Source organism: Papaver somniferum, chromosome 3, assembly GCF_003573695.1.
Source record: "Papaver somniferum cultivar HN1 chromosome 3, ASM357369v1, whole genome shotgun sequence".
NCBI lineage: Eukaryota > Viridiplantae > Streptophyta > Magnoliopsida > Ranunculales > Papaveraceae > Papaver > Papaver somniferum.
In genome coordinates, this window is record NC_039360.1 from 124571417 (window position 1) to 124593443 (window position 22027).

The following is a 22027-nucleotide window of genomic DNA, read 5'->3' on the forward strand; positions in this document are numbered from 1 at the left end:
TTTTTTTTTTTTCAATTTTCATCACATTACTTCAAGAAAAAAATAAATAATAAATTACTTCATTTTGAAAATATTATTTATTTTTATTGCTTTTGGGACGTTGCCCAACAATCTTTCAAACTGAAAAATAAGTCTTACAACATATAGTATAATGCTTGAACCAACTAACTACTGCTGGATTTTGAAGGGTTTATAGGATTTGACAGATAGAGCTAAACCCTGAAGAGACCCGGCCATAGCAACAAGTGAGACAACAAGGCATCCCCAGCTTAACACCTTTAGCCATATCCATGTAGCTGAATATCGGGTTATCCTGGCTCTTGCAATGTACATCTCGATCGGGAAGTAAACGGTCAACGGGTAGAACGATAAAGCACCGATAAAACCAACAAATTCATTGAAGAATGGGAATATCATTGCCAGCAAAGCTGTCGCCATGACGTATGAAGTCCTCCATACTAGCCGAAACCAGTTGAAGGGGTATTGACCGCAGCATGGAAGATTAATCATGTGGTCAGTCGTTATGTATCCACGTTCTGGCCATTTGTTGCTGCACCATTTCTCGACAAATGCAAATAATGGCTGGACGAAAACCTGGTAAGCTCCGACAAGATGGGCAGTAACGCAGATATTGGCAAAGTCGACGAGCCAAAATGGTTCGTAAAAACCAAAGCCGGTGAGAAAGTTGCCAGGTGCATCATTCCCGAAAGCTGCATAACCGGCTAATCCGCATAGCACATAAAACAAGGTTGTCGTAGCGACTCCAATGGTAGATGCCTTTTTCATTACTTTGTTCTCAGGTGGGCTTGATTTCAGTGTATCCTGTATCTCAACAAGTACATTAGAGAAAGCATAAGCAAAGGCAATGTTGCCAAGGGCTTGGAAAGTCCTCCAAACTTTTTCTGCCCCTGATACATCTACTCCAACTGTGACCCCTGTGAGAGTTGTTCTTGCATGGTGATGTGGTTCTGCAACTTTGGCAATGGAAAGACCAATACCAATGGAAGAGTACGCGAAAGACATAACAGCAGCGACAATTGATAACCAAGAAAGTTTGTGAAAATTGGGTATCTGACATAGAAAAATCTGAATGACTGCAAAGATGACTGTATAATAGTAGGTCGATACGTAACAATGATCCCCATGACCAAATTTGTGAAAACAATTCGATCTTTGTACAGCCGCCATGCTGATCGATACAGTGATGGTGTATCCGATAGTAACCCCAACAAGATTAGCATATTGTGCTATACCACAGAGCTGAATTTTCACACCTCCCAAGTTAGCTCTCACCGCGTCCGTATAAGTATAATTTCTTTTGCCAGTAATGGGATCAGGAGATCTATAGCATTCAGCAAGGAGAATAGAAGTGAACCAAGTGATGAGAGAAAATGCAATGAGACAAACAGGACCAGCAATCCATCCCAATTGAGCTATAGCCCATGCTAGTGACAAAACTCCAGACCCGATCACTGCTGTTATGATGTGAGCACTTGCAGTCAACAGCGTTCCAGTTCTTTCTTCACGGCCATCATCATCAAAATTCTTGCTATAGTCCTGGTGATTAAACATTTCAGGTCCGTGTTCACGACCACCGTTGGAGACGCTGGTCTTCTTCTGCATTTCAATACCCATTTTTGTTCCTGCTACCTCTATTTTTTCAGTCTAACAAGTTATAGCACTGGTGAATTTTGCAATCCTTAGTCGTAACTGGTAAGGTTACAACAAGGAAACATAGAAAACATGAAAACGCAGCGTGTTTCTTGAGTTCTAATTCTTGAGTTTTAAAATAGATAAAATGTATGGACATGGTCCCATGAAATCCATCTTTCCAACTCAAAAGACTAACAAAAATAAATAAATCAAAACAACTACTCTTCCTTGTAATGATCCCATAGGATTTTAATTATATGTGAAATAAGGTCACATGTCAATTCCTTAAACAACCTTTCCTATGACTAGTCACTGTTAGAATATTTTGAAAATATTCGTTTGTTGTCTGTTGGACGAGACAAGTTTGATTTCGAATTCAAAACACATGTCTGATCTTGAAGTGATTCATGTTGCTTCACATGATCAGATGGTTACAAATCTAACTACATCCAAAGGTTGCTATCACACCTTATTAGATTTGTTAGTTGCGGATGGAACCCAAATCAGTAGGGATACATCTCTTCAGCGACACACATATAACTCCTCCATATGGGACTTCATAATCTATAAATTGGAGACTGTTCCAAGGAGAACATATAACAGAAAATCAAAACCATGTGATCTAGTTATTCCTTTAGTCTTCTCATCTAGGCATTATCAGAAACAAGAGTGTTCCTAGGTGCGATCAAACATTGCACATTTGACATCACACAAATTGTTAAGACTCATCCCGACGACGGTTATTTCTCGGAATCCCTTGTGCATTCTATAAGGAAGAAATACTATTTGAAAGAAAGCGATTAAGTGCCTTGAATTACTATGTGTATAGCTAGCCTCACTGTGGTTAGAAACCCATGCAATGGGATAGAAACTATAACCTAATCCAAGTAGCAGTGTGCTTGTGGACAAGTAGTTCTCAGAGCTAACTACTTAGTTAAATTAGTCCTTCCATTTATCTTAAATACCTAGATTTATTCAAGATTTGAGAAACTCAATACAATGTAAAGATAGTGCATTTTGAGAAACTCAATACAATGTAAAGATAGTGCATTTCATAAAATTAGCCCACACAAAAAAACAAAAACAAAAAACCCTAGCTTGTATTCATAAAGATGGTGCAATTTAAAGTTAAAAATCAAATTTGACAAAGAAAAAGAATAATATCTACCAGTTGCCAGATGGGGGGTTTTGATACTTACCAGATTTAAGAACCAACCCATCATAAAATTGACCCAATAATAACTGATGCAGAGAAGAGGCAAATGAATGATATTTTGTATTCGTTAAATCAGAGACTTACAGGTGCATCATTCAATTGCTTCTACTCACCCATCAGCTATGACAAGAAGAATCATATCTCGAAGCTTTTTCAGCTCATCTATTGATCTTGAGTGAGCTTCCAGTTACGACCTTGGCAATTCTAGGCGAAGACTTTCATCTTTATAACTGGACTCGTTGGATTGGGCCGTGCCCGCTGTCTTGGGTTGTTAAGGGCTTTGAAAGGATTTTTAGAATAAGAGGGTGGTGGCTGCCTCGAGGAGAATAAGGTACTTTTCCTTTCCAGAAAACTTGACAGTTGACACAAATAGAGCTCAAATTTTTCTTCTTCTCAAAGCTGATATTTGACCATCACCACCCACCCTAGCCGATCATCGCTACTGTCGCCACCGCGACCTAGTAATGACGTTGGTGGCGAGACCTGTCCCAGAAAAAGATATCAAAGAAGTTAAGTATTTGATTGAATCTTGTCAACTCGTGAGAGCTCTGCGTATGATCAGCATCTTGCAATCCTCCGAGTATCAGTCTGCTGCATCCGTGCTGGCACTCAAGGCACTTGCATACACAAAGACTGGCATCACTTCTGAAGCACTATCTATCTGCGAAAAATTGTTCAGTGATGATAAATTTTTTTCCGCTGATACAACGGATGACCTTCACCAAGTGCTGAACACGTTGCAGAAAGTTTGCCATCTTCTTGGGAAGGATGATTTAGCGACTGCGTTCTTCAAAAAAGCTTGTTCCGCAGTTCCCAGCAATCTGGACCTGATGAAGGGACTTTTCTACTGTTATCAACTTATCATCGTCAGTCATCGTTTGTGAATAAGCTTGAGATATCTCTCAAAATGTTTGAGATCTCACTTCAGGCGTGTTGTTAGTTGGTAACAAAGCATATGAAAGACGACAATATTGATGAACCAGAAACACTTCTAGTATACATGTCTGTTGCGGAACAGCAGGCTAAGAACAACGTTGTTCGTCAAATCCTGATAAAGTTAGGTCCGACACTTCTAGTAGCTGAAGTCGCTAGGCAGCGTGTAAAGGGGGTTAGGTTACTTGCTCGTTTATCTGATTACACTGATGCTGCAGAGTTCTTGAGTGAATATTTGAAATCATCGCATTCTGACAGGAGTGAGATCACCTGCGTATGTTGAATCTTGTTGAACCACACGCGCATCTTTTTGCTTGCAAGTTATGTCAGTGCGGTTCAGAAATATCAAAGCTCCTAAATTGTGCAGATCTCCTGAGTGGAAAAGAAAGATGTCTCGTTGAAGGGGAATCCGAGTTGGATGAAGCTGTGAATGAGTACTTCAACAGGCATGTATCTGACACCAGGGTGTGCCTTCACGTCTTTACCAAGGAGGAAGAATTGCGGTTGATTGATAATCTTCTTGATGAAAAGGCGCTGAATCCAAATGCCCTTCAGGAAAGTTTACTCTCCGTCTGTAGAGAAAGAACCCGTGGGCGCATACCTGTACCGAATTTTTTATCCCACGGGACATTAATTGCCCTAAAAACAAATAACTTCATCATACTGGCTGCTGATGGGAAACTTACGTCAAGGTATTCTTATCGTGCGTTGGGATTTAAGGCCGAACAGCTTATGGATTTCGACGACATGTGCATCACACTAACTAAGGATTGGAGTTAATTTTTGTAGAATGAGCAACACTCTGTGTAGGTGTATCAAATTTCTGAAGGACAATGGTAAAGGAAGGCCAACGGTCATTACTTTTGCTAAATTTGCAAGCAACAAATTGTTTTCTCGCCTAAGAGCGTCCACAGTGGTGCGAGTATAACCAAAGACCAAAGACTAAAAAAAAAGACCAAATTTGGGTTTAGTCCGTCATGTGGCGTAGTGGGAAAAGAGTATATTTGGTCGCACGTTGATAACGATTACGCCTGGGATCAGGCGTTGGTAAAGATAACGCCCGACGTGGAGCGTTGGTAAAGATAACGCCCGACGTGAGGCGTTGGTATAGTATACGCTTCAACAAAAAAAAATGGCGCGGAGGTATAAAGCCCGCCCCATGCAAGTTTCAAAAGGTTTAAAGTTTGAAAATGGACTGGGGCGTTAAGTATATGAACGCCCCATTTCGCGCGTTAAGTTTATGAACGGCCCATCAGGCGTACATTTAACCAACGTCCCGTTTCAGGCGTACATTATATCAACGCCCCTTGTGTAGGCGGACATTATATCAACGCGCGATGAATGGCGGAGATTATATCAACGCCCCTTGTGTAGGCGGACATTATATCAACGCGCGATGTGTAGGCGGAGATTATATTAACGCCCGACTATATTTGGGTTTGGTCTTGGTCCCCGACCAAATTTGGTCTGGGTTTTAGTCTTTGATCAAAATTTGATCGATGGTCCGTCCCACTACGCCTGTCCACTGGATCAAATATTTGGGTATAGTCGTCCACTGCAGTCGCTCTAAGAGGGAGCACTGGAATCATTTTTGGCGAATTTGATCGGTCAAAGGATGGTCAACTTGTTCCATGCATCTCTTATGCTGATGAACACACAAGTTATGAAATCAAGGAATCATTCTTCTGTGCGGAAACTGGTCGTGACTACGCGTATGATATCTTATCCGATGGAAACGTGAATGAAGGCATGAAACTTGATGAGGCTATCAGTTTGGCAGTGCAGGAGTAAATAATCCACAAGTCCAGGTGGAACAATCCTAGGTAGTGAAGCATCGATAGTAGATGGACCGCGAAGCATCAAATCACATTATTTGGCCTTGGCGCGAGAAAAGAGATACCAAGGGAACCCGTAATACGTGTAAAGTTCGGAGGTGACTGACGAGATGGCCATAGAGTACAAGAGCAATAAATGCACTGATGAAGTAGTTGAAGAGATAAGAAGAATCTGGTCAAAGTAATACTCGGCTAAATGTATCAAGGGCGACATCGGCACCATTCATTAAGCAGACGACGTCGGACAAGGGAATATCGGGAGAAAGTATTGCTAGGTTCGACCCAGAATCTCGGGCTAAACTCTATTCCCAACCCGAGAAGGACATCAAGAAAGATGCACCACAACTTACTTTGTAACTTGGATGTATCATCACTCACGGCTATAAATAGAGGGCTATGTAGAGAGTTGAAAGGCAAGTGATCAGTGAGGGAAGAGAGAATATCAAGAGCTTGAGAGTGAGATTTGTGAGTTTGTAAGAAGATACATCCTTTGTAACCTTGAATCGAGTAATAAAGATCATCCCTTACCCTCGTGGATGTAGGTAATCATACCGAACCACGTATATCTTGTGTTCTTATCCTTCTCTTATTGATTTACTTCATTAGGTGTGTGTATGTTTATGTTCGGATGTAGTTGTAGGATTTTCTGCATCTACATTATGGCGTCGACTAAGGGGAACGTGTAACATCTTTTCATACCTTGCATCAAGCCATTAAAAAGAGATTCAAAAGCTCCTAAAAACATCTTTGATGTTAGTTGATGCTAAGTGAAAAACTCTTATGGTTGAGAAATATGAGTTGATAGATGAGTCTTTTTCTTGTTTTTCTTTCTTTTTCGAAACTCGGATTTGTTACTTTCGTTTTCATCTAGCCTTCGTCGAGTTTGTAAAGTTCTGATTTATACTCACAAAGTACCGTCAATAGTCAAAGTTATTTTGCTCTTGAAAAACAAGATTCTCGTTGCATGATAATCAAACTTTTCTTTATCTTACGATCTTGAGTCAAAGAAGCTTGTGATGTATGTTTTCGAAAACTTTCGCTTTGCGACAAAACCCTTGAAATAGTTTTGATTGAGAGTTTAGATTTAAGTTTTGATCGGTTGTGTCTTTTGTTTTGACTAAAGTAAGTGGTTATAAAGATTTGAAACTCCCAAAGGAATCATCTTTAATGTTTGGTAGAAGCTGGAAAAAATTCCATCTCGCTGGTTAGGTTGCGCCATGGGTAACTTCATCGTAACAATAGCAGCGGAAAAATCAGCTCGAAATCATTGAGTAAGGTTTTTCAAAGCTATGGCTATAAGGGAAACGATGAGCACTTTGATAATAGTCTCATCTTAACCCTATCACCTGAGCCCTACAACATCATCACAAAGCCGAAAGAAAGAGAAAACTCGTTTAGACAACTTGTGTTGTTGAGACACTGACAGATCGATTGACGGAGGTCATCACCACAAATCTTAGTCAAGAAAGAAATTTTCCGACCAAGCGTACGGATAATTAATGATTTCTGGCATAAAGAATGTTAGGACAAATAATGATTAATGCATACTAATAGTACCGAAAGGGACGTGACAAAAAAATATTTCAAAAGATTGTCTTATTTGTCAAAACAACCATTTTTGCTGAGTTCAGCAAGTTGAAGTAAAAAGGGAATTGTACTTAGATGAACTTTTCTTTTCTGAAATTCAGGACTGCTGTACTTCATCCTTAACTTTTTCAAAAACAGAAGTGAGGTGCTGTCTATTTTTCTGACGTAGGTAGGGAAGGGCGAGCCGAAGAGATCAATCAGACCCGAGCCGGTGGAAAGTACTTCAGGGACGGGCAAGATTCTGAGGAATCGAACTGTAACAGGAAATACCGCGCAAGAAGGAGTAACGGACTCTCTACAACAGAAAAGTCGACAACATCAACAAGGAGAGTCCCTGGCACCCGGTGGAGGCATGACAACTGTTGATGAGGAAGTCGACTTAGGCCAAGACGATGATCTCACCCCGAGAGAACTAAGGATCGACCCGAGCCAACTGGGGGCGAGGGGAGATAATAGATGGGATGATTGCATCGGACACTGAGGAAGACGAGGAATCCCGAATGATTCGAGAGGACCGTAGACGAGCTCGGGAACGTGCAGAGTATCATAGGGATTTGGAACAAGAAGGCGAGAGGCTTAGGCGAGTGCACCTAGAATTGGGTAACACCACCCGAGATATACCACCAATTGCAACCGCTCCCCCCGTAGTTTCTCCTGTGGCACCACCAGTCCCACCACCCAATATGGTAGGGAACCAAGGTAATGGTCATTCCAGTCACGAGAGCACCGACCCGGCACTGCTAGGAATTCTAGGCAATCAGAGGAGACAGGAGGATGTGATGAGGGAATTACAAAGAAGGAACCTGGCGTTGGAACACGAAAACTACCAATTTCGGAATCAGAGATCCGGGTCACGAGGGTCATCGAGCCGAGGAGCTTCGAGCAGCCACACCCGATCAGGACGAACTCAAACTCCGCCCCTGGACCGAGGACGTATACCCTACCCTAACCGAACAAGAAGCGGGTATGGTCCACTCGAGAATTCTTCAATCGATGAGGAAGTGCATACCGGGAGACCCGAGGAGGCAACTGAGACTAATCTCAGGCAACTTGAGGAGATGGTTAAGAAATTGGTTGGAGGCGGCGAGGACGACAAGTTGGCAGAGGTGATTAGTGTAGCAAGAAAACTCCTTTCACTAAGGGACTCGAAAGAGCACCGTTCCCTCCAAAGTGTACACTTCCAACCTTCCCATCTAGGTTTGACGACACCGGCGATGCAGGAGAGCACATCAAGATGTATAGCATGTCCCTATTACAATGGAAGAACTATGACGTAGTTATGTGCAAGTTCTTCCCAGGAAGTCTAGAAGGCGAGGCTAAGAATTGGTTCTATACTTTTCCCGATGAGTCCATTGGAAATTTTGGCGTCCTAGTGGAAACATTCCTCGAAACATACATGCATAATAGTATTTCTCGCCCAAGGGTGAACAAACTGTTCACACTGGCACGAAGGTTCAGGGAACGCTTAAGATCTCTAACGGACAGATAGAGGAAGTTGTGCACCGATATCGGGAAAGTACCAGTCGACCAACATATTTTCGGGTTCGAGAATTCATTAGATCTGACCTTATTTGGATAGCAATGTATACTGAGAAGCCGCAGACATTAAGGGAAATGAGGAAGATGCAAGAGCATTATATCGCTTTATAAGAGATACAAGAGGGAGAGAAGGATAGAGGAGTACAAGAAGCCAGTGCGTCGGTGGAACATGCTCCTCGAGAAGACCCAAAACGATCATAAAAAAGGCCGATGGCACCACAGCCAGGCTCGGCAAGAAGGAATGGGTCGATAAAGGAAATAAACCTCGCCACGAGCCAAGGAGGTACACGCCTCTGAATGCACCATTGGAGGAAATATTCAAGGAAGTAGAAAAGAGAAACGACATCAGATACCCAAAGACTAGGGGAATCCAGTTTGACGAGACAAGAAACCATCTCGAGTTTTGTCATTACCACCAATATCGAGGTCACTCGACTAACAACTGCCGAGAGGTAAAAAACATTGTTCAACATTTGATCCGGTATGGTTACTTATGACATTTTGTTAAGACAACGCCGACATCGACCCAACAGCCCGACGCTCCCGTGCATCAAGTGGGGATCGACCGAGGAACCCAGTTCACCTGCAACACTATTTTACACTCGGCGACCCGGGTATTCGACTTAGGAGGCAGTATCACTTCTAGGATCTGCAAGAGGGATCGGGCGGGAAAAGATATTCTAAGTGTATCCAAAACCTTGCCTATGGAACCCTGGATGATGCAGCCGATCACCTTCTCGGCCAAGGACGTTCCATCGAATGGCAAAGCACATGGGGATCCCTTAGTAGTTACCTTACTCATCGAGGAGTGGGGGGTGAAAAAGATATTGATGGATAGTGGGAGCTCAGTCGAGGTCCTATTTTACGACACATTCAAGAGAATGGAGCTATCAGATAACATTTTGATCCCTTCAACTTATCGGATCTACGGCTTCAACGGTATAGTGACCGTGCCAAAGGGGGAGGTCACTCTCGGAGTCTCGGATAGACAGGGATACTTGGATACACTTACCACCTTCTGTGTAGTGGATGTCGTATCGCCCTATGAGGCTATCCTTGTCAGGCCATGGATCGCGGGTATGAAAGGTGTGGCATCGGCATATCATCAGAAATTAAGGTTCCCATCTTACCAAGGGGTTTTGTAGGTACTAGGCGATCCACAGGCTGCAAGACAGTGCATGCAGCTGGATATTCAACAAAATGAGGAAAGACGGTCAAGACAGCGCCAAGAAAAGAACAAAGCTAAGGAGGCTAAAGTAGCGGAAGAGTTAGAGAAGGTACTCTCACAAGCCATTGCGACCTACGAAACAAACGAGCAAGAAATTTTGTAGCAATCAAAGGAGGCGACGTCGGTCGAAGAATCAAAGCCCAACTTCTCGGCCTTAGAGACTACCCGAAAAATCAACTTAGGGACCGAGGAGGAACCTAAGGTAGTAAAAATTGGAACCTTACTATGAGATGAACAGACAGAACAACTAATAACCTTGTTAAAGGAACACCTGGATGTGTTCGCCTGGAAAATGCATGACATGGAGGGAATCGATCCGGAAGTATGCTCACACCACCTAAGGATAGATCCTAAATTCAAACCGATCCGACAAAAAATGCGGAGAATTGCACCCGAGTTGCAGGCAGCGGTAGATGCCGAGTTAAAGAAGCTGCAGATAGCAGGGATCATTTAGAAGGATTAATACCCCCAATGGATATCTAATATGGTGATAGTCCCTAAAAGGAACGGAGGGGTCAGAATATGCATCGACTTCAGCGACTTGAACAAGGCCTGCAAAAAGGACAGTTTTCCCCTCCCCAACATCGATCAATTGGTAGAGTCCATATTTGGGTACAAGGAGGTAACACTGATGCACGGATACTCAGGATATAATCAAATTCCCCTAGCTCCCGAAGATCAAGAACATGCGTATTTTTCACACCTACAGGCTATATTGCTACACCAAAATGTCGTTCGGACTGAGGAACGCCGGCGCCACTTATCAAAGGTTGGTGGAGGACATATTTGAGTACAAAATACACGACACCATCGAGGTCTATGTGGACGATATGTTAGTCAAAATCAAGGTGGAAGACAATCATATTGACGATCTTAGGGAAATATTTCGAACCATGAGAAAATACAAGATGCGAGTGAACCCAGCCAAATGCACCTTTTGGGTTACCTCGAGTAAGTTTCTGGGATACATAATCACTGATAAAGGTATAGAAGCCGATCCAGAATAGATTAGGGTTGTGTCGGAAATGCTGTCCCCGGTGACAATTAAAGATGTACAACGGCTAAACGGAAACTTGGCGGCACTAGGGCGATTCATCTCACGATCCTCAGATAAATGTAAGGATTTCTTCGGGACGTTAGAGAAAGGGGAAAAATTCAAATGGAGCGAGGAATGTTAGGATGCATTCCAAAAGATTAAGCTACATCTCGCAAGCCTACCTGTTTTGCAAAGACCCGAGCCCAACGAAGTGCTTACCCTATATCTCGGGGCAACAGGTTATGCCATAAGCGCAGTTTTAGTCAAGAGTGTGGGGACTGAGGAGAAGCCTGTGTACTTCATAAGCAAAACCATGAACCCGACAGAGAGAAATTACACCAAAATTGAGCAGTTAATACTAGACTTGGTATTTGCAAACAAAAACTTCGAATGTACTTCCAGACCCACAGAATTCGAGTACTTACGAAGTCCTCCATAGAATCAGTGCTCGACAATGCAGCGAGGTCAGGACGGATTTCTAAATGGAGTGCTCAAATCAAGTAGTTCGATATCTTCAATGAGATGAGAACAACATTAAAGGCACAAGCAGTGGCGACTTTCTGGCATACTTCCCTCTAGACGATGAAGAAGAAGTTTAAGATATCCCGGGCATGGAAGAAGACCGAGAAGACCCCTCTGACCTCCTTGAAACTTGTAGTCCGACACGATGGGTCGTCCAATAAAGATGGGCCAGGCCTAGGGTTAGTCTTCACCACACCAAAGGGGAAGAAGATGGTTCATTCTTTTAGGCTAGAGTTTAAGGCAACAAACAATGTCACCGAGTACGAGGTCGTGATAGTGATACACGCTTTACGAATGATAGTGGAAATGGGGATCCACGACGTGAGACTGACCAGCGACTCCCAGCTAGTCATTACGCAGATCACTAGGCAGTATGTTATACATGATCCAGTATTACAGAAGTATTGGGAGCTCGCCCAATTTTATATCGGCCAGATACCAAACATCAAATTCCGACATATTTGTAGGAAAGACAATCGACATTCAGATGCACTAGCGTATATTTCCTCCATGCTAACAGACTCAAGCATCGAAGGCATCAGAGTCATGAGAATCATGATGCCATCCGTCCCTGATCCAGTAGAGACAAAAGCATATGTAGCGGTAACTACAACTGATAAATACGAGAACGACGATTGGCGCAAACTCATTCACCAATACTTGGAGACGGAGAATTTCCTAAAGGACGACTCGAGATCAACAAAATTAAAAGCAAAGCGGCAGCATACGAACTACGAGACGACGTTCTGTATAGGAAATCCTACCTAGGACCACTATTGAGGTGCCTAAGCAAAGAAGAATGACACTCAATCCTGAATGAACTGCATTATGGGGCGGCGGGCAATCACAGCTCGGGTCGAAGTCTGGCAGCCCGAGCTAAGACCATGGGATATTTCTGGCGATACATGAATGACGACGCAACATGGCATTAATCTGCGATGAATGCCAAAAATTTGGCCCTTATCCCTTTGCCAAGTGGGGGATCGATATCGTGGGACCCTTACACGTCGGGTCGGGGCAGAGAAAATACTTGATCGTGGCTACAAACTACTTCACCAAATGGGTGGAAGCGGCACTACTAAGGCACATTCGAGATAAAGACGTCTTCCGCTTCATCTGGGAGCACATTATCTGTCGTTTTAGCGTGCCGGCGATAATTGTCTCATACAATGGAAAACAACTCCAAGGAAAGAACATTGACCTGCTGTTTTAACACCTATAACATCCGTAAAAGCAAGGCTACTCCTATTTACCCACAAAGTAATGGGCAAGCCGAGATCACAAACAAAACCATAGCCGACAACCTAAAGAAGAAGTTGGATGGAGAATATGGTGAGTGGTGCGAGGACCTCTACAATGTTCTATGGAAATATGGAACCACCCGAAGGGATGCAACCGACTTATCACCTTTCATGATAACATATGGGACCAAAGCTATCCTTCCAACTGAGGCAATGATACCTACTACAAGGACTGAGGCGTGGAGAAGGAACATCTCGGCAGATCTCATTTTGGCTAAGCTAGATGATTTAGAAGAAACTAGAGAAATGACCCTACAAAAAATGGAGAACTACCAAAGGAGGTTACAACGTGAATACAACAAACGAGTTCGACCGAGATAATTTCAACCTGGACAATTGGTATTGAATGAGCTACCCAGTTACGAACGTGATAAGAAGGGTGTGAAACTGGCGGCAAGATGGGGCGGACCCTACACTATAGTGGAAAAAGTCGGCGAATGAGCGTATAAGATATTGAAACCAAACGGAACACCCGAGCCGAGACCGTGGAACACCCAACTTGAAGCTATATCACCCATGAGAGGTGTATCAACAGGTATGATATTCTGTCATTTATTTCCTTAAAAATCCATGTGGGGTAGGGAATGTGACAATTGCGTCTAATGGTCATTCGTACTCGGGGCGACGGCAGTGTGCAAGTGCCGAGGTGACTTACACTCGAATGGACATTCGTACTCGGGGTGATGGCAGTGTGCAAGTGCCGAGGTGTCTTACACTCGACGGGATATTCGAACTCGGGGCAGTGGCGGTGTGCAATTTCCGAGGTAGTCTAAGGTCCCTGGTGGTTGGAAACTAGTGGCCGATTATCAGGGCATGAGTACCCGATAGTCGAGCATACAACATTGCTCCCATCGCAAGTGGTTGAAATCACTTGCCCAAGCTAGTTAATTGATAACTTCTTGGGGTATCGAGCCAATAAAACCTAGGAATGACCGAATACCCTACCACTAGATCTAAATGACGGTGATGAGATGCCTCAATCGGGACATGGCATTGGGCCCGATGACCCTCCCTGTTGAGTGTGTTCGGTATAAATGGAATTTATACTAACTAGTTAAACCAATTTCATGCAGGAAAACGTCGTCATATTTTAACAAAACAACGAAAGATAATCGTTGCAACAAGCATAAAAATGTCAGAAATTGATTAAACAAACTGGTTGGCGACGCAGCACCCCTTAAAAGAAAATGCTAGAGAAAATGAGGATGTCCAAACGATTTACATCCCAACATAAGGAGCATGATAGTGGCGCAACACTACAAAAGATCTACTCAGGCCTTTGGCGGAACTGATCCTGAACCAGCCTTCTTAGCAGTAGCATCGACTCACTTCTTATCCATGACTGCCTTCACACCTTCTTTGACCTTGGCGATAAGCTCGGTGTTGAACTTCTGTTTCTCGGCCGCAAGATCCTGAGTCAATTGAAGCGATGCCGCTTCGGCAATGGCTACCTGCCCGAGTAGCTGGGTCTCTCTCGTCTGTAGTTGGGTCTCTCTCGCCTTTAGCCGAGCAGCTTCCTCCTCCAACGAATTCACTTTTCCTTGTTCAACTGCGAATAAGAAATACGATTAGTAACAAGGGCACCAACATTATAACATCAAAACACGAGAAAACACAACACAATATGGGCTACAACACCTTCTATCAAAGGAAAAACTACTTTAACGGTCTCCTCAGACTTAAGTAGACTACACTCAGGGGATGAAATCTTGGAAGTTAACTCATGATAACTTTGTTCATTAAACTCATTTGTGGGGCAATATTTCTTATGATCACTCCAATCGGCCTTCTGTCGATCATGTGCCTTCTGCAGACCTAACAACTGAGCTCGAACCCATTCTAACTCTTCGGATACTTGGCCCAAAGTTCGAAGCCTCCCTTGTAATTCCTGATTTGACCTATCAGCAACGTCTTTTCCTTTAAAATGCATTGACGATCAGCATGCAAATCCATGTTCTGACGCCTTAAACGTTCATAATGGCCCTCCAAATTATCGACCAACAGAGCCCTATCGGCGGCAACACCCTGGGCTCGGTAAAAACTCGCCTGCATATTATCTAGCTCCTCGGGAACATATTCGAAGGTCTCATAGCGGTGTAGTTTGTCTCGGATCTCCTCAAGTTTGGCTTCTTGACGATCAATTTTGTCATCCTTGTTAACGATTCTTTGGCGGAGATTGTCAACATGGCTCAGCTCAATATCCAGTTTTCTCTTTAACAAACGATATTCAGAAGCTGCATCGGCATCTATACTAGACATCTTGGCTAACAAGATAATACTAAGTTCAGGATATTGGTACTACAGAATCAATCATAACTACTTAAGTTTTGAACAAATACCTTGGGTCTCATACAATCGTTTCTCTAACTCTCGGGCTCGGTCTTGCTCTTGCTTTAATTGGAGACGAAGACTCTCCTTCTCTGCTAGCTCCCTTCGCCAAGGAGCAGCCTCCAACAACTCCTTATTGGCAGCCTGAAAAAATTATGAGCGTTAGCAACCACTCCACGTTATAAATGTATGAATAAAGAAACACAACTCACCATTCGATCAAAAGTTCCCTTCAGACCGGCGATACAACACTGATCATCTGATCATCAGACAACGAGGCAAAGTCGGGAGAAGTGAGAGCCCCGAGAGAATTGCACATCGGACCGAGATAGTAAAGAAGGTAGCCCCACCCGAGCTCGGGGCAGGAATAACATGAGAAACATTTCCCAACAACACACCCTCGGGGGTAACATTTTCTTCACCAGCACCAGACTCTTCTGCCGGCGTCGGATCCTCTTTTTCGCCCACACCACCAGTATTGTCCTCCTCTTCAAACAGATCTTCATCATCCTCACCATCAGAAACAAGGAGCACAACACTATCGGCAAGAGTGGCACTTCTACTAGCAGATTGTTGGGGCATAACCTCCCCTGGGGCAGATTCATCGACCTTCAATTCTTTTCCCCCTCCACTAGGCTTACCACCTACAACGGTAAAAGAAACATCAGAAGATTTCTGAGACAACTTCCTCAGAAAATGAGACAATGGAAGCCCCTCGTCGGGGTCCTCACCCACAATCACCGAGGCATTTTCCACATCTCTCTCATCAGTTTTCGATTTATGCACATGAGTCTTCGTTAGATCCATTCAAGGCAACAAATAGGGGAAAGTACATGTACTATAGGTATAGCAGTATATTTGTTACCTTCTCTGCCTCTCCCTCGACTCCTGTGTTAGGACCCCTATCCCTCTTCTTAGAAACCGAAGCTTTAAACTGACTACTTTGAGACTTGGACTGCAAAATAACAATAAATAAAAACATGGCCCATGTGGATACCCGGGCCGACAAAGTTAAAACATACGAAGCGACTTACTCGATCAACATTGACTACCCAGAAGGGGTAGGGCTCGGCCGGAGGAGGAAATTGGCCATTGAGAAGAGAACCGTAGATACCAAGTGGAACTCGGTCCCAAGCCACATCACTGGTATGTTGGGCATGCTTGTTAGTTTTCTTCCCCTTAGGGTCCTCGTCCACGAGAAGCTTATTGAAACCCTCAGGGATAGTCTTATTACGATGAGGACTAGCAGCAAAACCGACAAGGTCATCATTAGTGGAAGTCTCACTCCGATTATTGGCAGCAAAACTAGCGGGAGTGTAGTCGCCTGCTTCGGACGGATCATAGGTTGACCACGCAGTAGGAGTGCAACTTCCCCGACTTCGTCTCTCCCACTCGTTTATGAGGCGAAAATTATTACCATTCCATTGAGTTAAGGCACGATGAGGAAGAAGCTTTGAAAGAGCCTCATACATGAATGGAAGGCTAGGGTTATACAGGGGGAAGCGTTGCCCGAGCTCCAATTGACGTTTGGTGATGACGGTCGCCTCGGCCGAGTGAGGGAAATTCACAACATCACTTTTCTTCAGAACGCCTCTTTGGCCTGATAAGAGTCTGACGTCATAACCATGAAGATCGAAATCACTTTTCAACTGCTTGATGAACTGTTCATCAGTCATGTCCTTGGCAACTTTCTTGTCATTCCTACATACAAATGAAGGAGAACCATCAGAGAGGATAGAATTAAGGGTACGAGAATCATGATTAGAAGGACTGTCAATAAGAAACAAGGAATCAAGAGGAGCGCCATCGTCATCAGAAAAGGTATAACTCACACACCTCTTTTCTGTCATGGAAGGGGTTGAAGAATCCATTGAAGAGCAGAAACAACAAAACTCGAACCGAAAAGTATGAAGACAATCAACGAAGACACAATGGCAGCAACAAGGGGAGTCACGAAATAAACGAAGGATGATTCACTTTCTCAAGAAAATCAGAAGATAAAGAAACAATGGAGCAGCAGTTGAGGGAAGAAGGAGAAGGTTGTTCTCTGAAAAGACGAAGTGAAAGACTAAGGGTTTAAGGGATGAATTTATACCTTCATCAGTTGTAATCGACAGAGAAGTTCAAACAAGTCATAAAGACGATTATAGTGGGGAATAACATGGCGTGAAATACGGCATGAAAGTGGACGTGGAAGACGAAGCAGTTTCTTCCCCTCGTGTCGGTCACACGAGTGAAAGAATGGGCATAAATGTAGGTGTAAATAATCCACAAGTCCAGGTGGAACAATCCTAAGTAGTGAAGCATCGATAGCATATGAACCGTGAAGCACCAAATCACATTACTTGGCCTTGGCGTGAGAAAAGAGATACCAAGGGAACCCGTGAAGACAATACGTGTAAAGGTCGGAGGTGACTGGAGAGATGGCCATGGAGTACAAGAGCAATAAATGCACTGACGAAGTAGTTGAAGAGATAAGAAGAATCTGGTCAAAGTAAGACTCGGCTAAATGTATCAAGGGCGACATCGGCACCATTCATTAAGAAGACGACGTCGTACAAGGGAATATCGGGAGAAAGTATTGCTAGGTTCGGCCCAGAATCTCGGGCTAAACTCTATTCACAACCCGAGAAGGACGTCAAGAAAGATGCACCACAGCTTACACTGTAACTTGGATGTATCATCACTCAGGGCTATAAATAGAGGGTTATGTAGATAGTTGAAAGGCAAGTGATCAGTGAGGGAAGAGAGAATATCAAGAGCTTGAGAGTGAGATTTGTGAGTTTGTAAGAAGATACATCCTTTGTAACCTTGAATCGAGTAATAACGATCATACCAAATCACATATATCTTGTGTTCTTATCCTTCTATTATTGATTTACTTCATTAGGTGTGTGTATGTTTATCTTCGGATGTAGTTGTAGGATTTTCTGCATCTACAGGTTGAAAGAGCTCTTGCGTATGCTAATATGTGTGACAGTGGTGGCACGGGCGGATGGGCAAGTATTCACGTGATCATGGCTGGCAAGACCACAAGAGCATATCCAATGCTAGGGGTGAAGGTCTTAAAAAGACATGACACCTAGGATTTAGTACTTTTCTAGCCAAGAATTTATCTCCAATGCCAAGGTCAAGGTAAAAGTAAATGCATGATGTCATCTTATAGCAAAGGGTAAAGGAGAAAGTCATATCTTTACCTTCTCCATGACCCAAGGTCTTTTTACAAATCATCAATTCTTTATTAAAAAGTTAATTTCTCTCTAAGTTCTAGGATAATAATACCTTGACATTGGAGACGGAATTTTAGATAGAAAATATAACTTTCATTTTTTTACATAATAATGACCCGCAACAAAAAGGTATTAATAGGACCTCCACCCAAAAAAACATATAAGTAGTACGATGTGGAGGAGAAATAATTCAACTTTTGAAGATATCTGAACTTTGAAGATGCACTTTTTCCAATGAGTTGATTTTGGTGTTGGTCTGTCTTCTCCACTGTCAGGTGGAAACTGTAGTCTAGAAGAGGCACATTAAATGACTTTTAAATGAATTAAGGTCTTCACAATGAAATCTGCTTATAATTTTCTTTAGGGGAACTTGGTGAAGATACTTTGTGTTTTTTCAAGCGTCTAAAAAAAAATTTAGTTAACAATGACGCTAGTAATGATTTTGGCAATTTTATTTTTCATAGATTAAGAATTGCTATTCAAAGAAGTGTTGGAACCCAACTTGTTGCTAGATTACCAACCAATAGCTTTATTTAATCATCACTCTTATTTACGGAATAGAAAAAAAATGAAAATTTTCTTTTACAAAAGAAACTTATAATTTCCCTTTGCTAAAAAAGAAATGAAAATAAAAAAGAGGCGGGATCGGGTGACATGGTTAATTTCACAGAGTCGCTCACAGACTCTCATAGCCACTCGATATAGGAATTGGTTAAAACCCTTCTTTAATTTATGTTCTCTTCATGATTAATAGGGGTTTTAAACCTAAAAACATCTTGGATTCAATTCAATTTTCGATCCCTTGCTTAATTTCTTCTCAATTTGATATATGTCTAAAGAAAGGTCCTGGTTTTGATGTTACAGAAGATTGATCTGAAATACGATCTCCTAATTATATATTTGTACGTGTTACAGGTGGTTCTAGTTTAGCTAACAGATATGTCTAGAATTCGGAAGATTGATACTGCTAAAAAGATTCAGTTTGTTCAGTTTGCAACCATCTTTCGTTTCACGTGGTCTCGTAGCAACTGGGACTGATTGATAGCTCTGTGTTCAACATTTTGTTTCTTGCTTTTAATTTTCAAATTGGTGTTGTTTGGAGCTATGTTAATGAATAGCAAGGAGTGGAGAGTGTTTCAGTTTTTTTTTAATGAATGAGAAGTGAGAACCAGACATATCTTGTTCACTTATTCAAGACACTGAAAATTTGTTAAACCCAAGTTTTCATTCTCTTTATTGTCAGATGAATGGTGGTACTAAAACAGGGACGGTACTAAAACATAAACTGAAATGGTAATGCACCACAATATGTGAAAAGGAGCTGACATCAAAACTATACAAGACTGCATATAAAAAAGTTAAGCATTCCTTCACAGAACTTGAAATAATATTAACAAGAAGCCTGCGCTGCGCGCGCATGAACTGTTGGCAGGTACTAACATATATTCGGAACCCATATTCAGTGCGGTGTGAAAATATACAAAAAAACACACAGTTACAAAGACTGATAACGTCAGCTCCCATGGTATATAGTCATTCATTCATTTATCCCCCTCAAAAGTGCGTCTTATTCCCCGCCTTATATATACAAGCCAAACAATAAACTTAACTAATCGGTGGTAGAACTTTTGGTTCATTTGTTACAGAGAGTTGAAGGAGAAAGAAGGATCGGAGAGGAAGGAAATAATTGACGAGAGATACGAAGTGTAGTCAACATATGAATAGGGTTTTGGGTTAGTCAAAAAAAAAACTGCGTGTTTATCAATTAATCTGAGCCATTCAAATTTTTTATATCCAATGGCTGAGAGCAACTGCAGTGGACGAGTAAAACCAAATTTTTAGTCGAGTGGGACGGACCATCGATCAAAATTTGATCAAAGAGTAAAATCCAGACCAAATTTGGTCGGCGATCAAGACCAAATCCAAATATAGTCGGGCGTTAATATAATCTCCGCTACACATCGGGCGTTGATATAATCTCCGCCATTCATCGCGCGTTGGTATAGTTAACGTTCAACGAACAGGCGTGCATATAAACTTCGCCTGAATGGGGCGTTGGTAAAGATAACGCCCGATGGGGCGTTCATAAACTTAACGCGTGAAATGGGGCGTTCATATACTTAACGCCCCACTCCATTTTCAAAGTTTAAAATTTTTGAAACTTGCATGGGGCGGGCTTTATACCTCCGCCCCATTTTTTTTCTTCTTTTTTTTTGAAGCGTATATTATACCAACGCCCCACGTCAGGCGTTATCTTTACCAACGCTCCACGTCGGGCGTTATCTTTATCAACGCCTGATCCCATGCGTAACCTTTATCAACGCGCGATCAAATATATTCTTTTCCCACTACGCCACATGACGGACTAAACCCAAATTTGGTCTTTTTTTTTTTAATCTTTGGTCTTTGGTTATACTCGCACCACTGTGGACGCTCGGAGGGAGTCTGTGAGAGACTCTGTGATATTAACCATGTCACCCCATCCCCTCTCAATAAAAAAATCCCCGGAAACCTTCCTGTAATCTGATTCATACTCAAGTCAAGAAAACTCAACCCGTTCAAACGAGTCAACGATCGGTCAACCGGTCCAGTCAAATGGTTGACTGATAAAGAATGATACTGTAATTAGGGCTGCACATGGGCGGGTATGGGCGGGTATAAGCTAAAACCAACCTCGCACCCACAGACTGCGGGTTTTTTTTTCATAACCAACCCCGCACCCACAAACAGCGGGCGGGTTTTGTTACCCGCCCGCTACGGGTTGGGCGGGTATGGGTTTAAACGGGTTTAAACCCGCTTTATATTCAAGTATTTAGTGTAACTTCCATTCTCCTTGATTAAGTGAGAAAAAAAAACCAAAACCCCCAAAATATTCATATCTAGGAAGTTCACAGATGAAGATTAAGTGTTGAATCTGTTGATTTTTCGATTGTTATCGATTTCTGGTGAAGATTCGAAGTTGTTGTTGTCGTCGATTTCTGGTGAAGATTTCTGGTAATTGTCGTTCGTAGGTGAAGAAGAAGAACTGAGGAGGAAGAAGAGGAGAGGCCGAACAGAGAGAAGAGTGTAGAAAGTGAATGAGGGTTATCAGTTATCCTATCTACTAGTATCAGGGTTTCATAATGGACGACTAGGATTAGTTTTATCTAATGATATATAATCTGCGGGTTTTTTGGACGGGTATGGGCGGGTATTAGCTTAAACCAACCTCGCACCCACAGACAGCGGGTTTTTTTTTTCATAACCAACCCCGCACCCACAACGGGCGGGTATGGATTAAAAACCCACGGATTTAGCGGGTACGGATGGGTTTGGGTATCGTGGGCAGGTCTTGTGCAGCCCTAACTGTAATGAGGAAGCAAAAACCCAATGGTATAAATAACCAGTTAACTCATTATGTTTAAGATCTAACCGAGATAAGGATTTTGATATAAATTGGTGGAATCAAACCGGAGAAATGATTATCCAGTTACCGGCTAAAGTAAAGAGTATTTTATTGGAAGTGACCAGGGACGATAGACAGTTCAATTAGAGATGTATATGACCAGTTAAGATTTAATGCGATAACTTCATCAGAAACACAATAAACACCAGAGAAATTACATGGATCAGAAGTGAA

At 42.6% G+C, this 22027-nt stretch overlaps 1 protein-coding gene across 1 annotated transcript; it reads right to left on the reverse strand.

The window, feature by feature from the left end:
- Window positions 1-62: 62 nt before the first annotated feature.
- On the reverse strand, window positions 63-2193 carry LOC113357274 (amino acid permease 6-like). The gene has a single exon (XM_026600632.1). The coding sequence runs from the start codon at window positions 1633-1635 to the stop codon at window positions 169-171; it is 1467 nt and encodes a 488-aa protein (XP_026456417.1). The 5' UTR covers window positions 1636-2193; the 3' UTR covers window positions 63-168.
- Window positions 2194-22027: the final 19834 nt, after the last annotated feature.

Bases quoted from the DNA above. Each gene is read 5' to 3' on its own strand.
- LOC113357274 (XM_026600632.1), bottom strand. From the start codon at position 1,635: ATGGGTATTGAAATGCAGAAGAAGACCAGCGTCTCCAACGGTGGTCGT.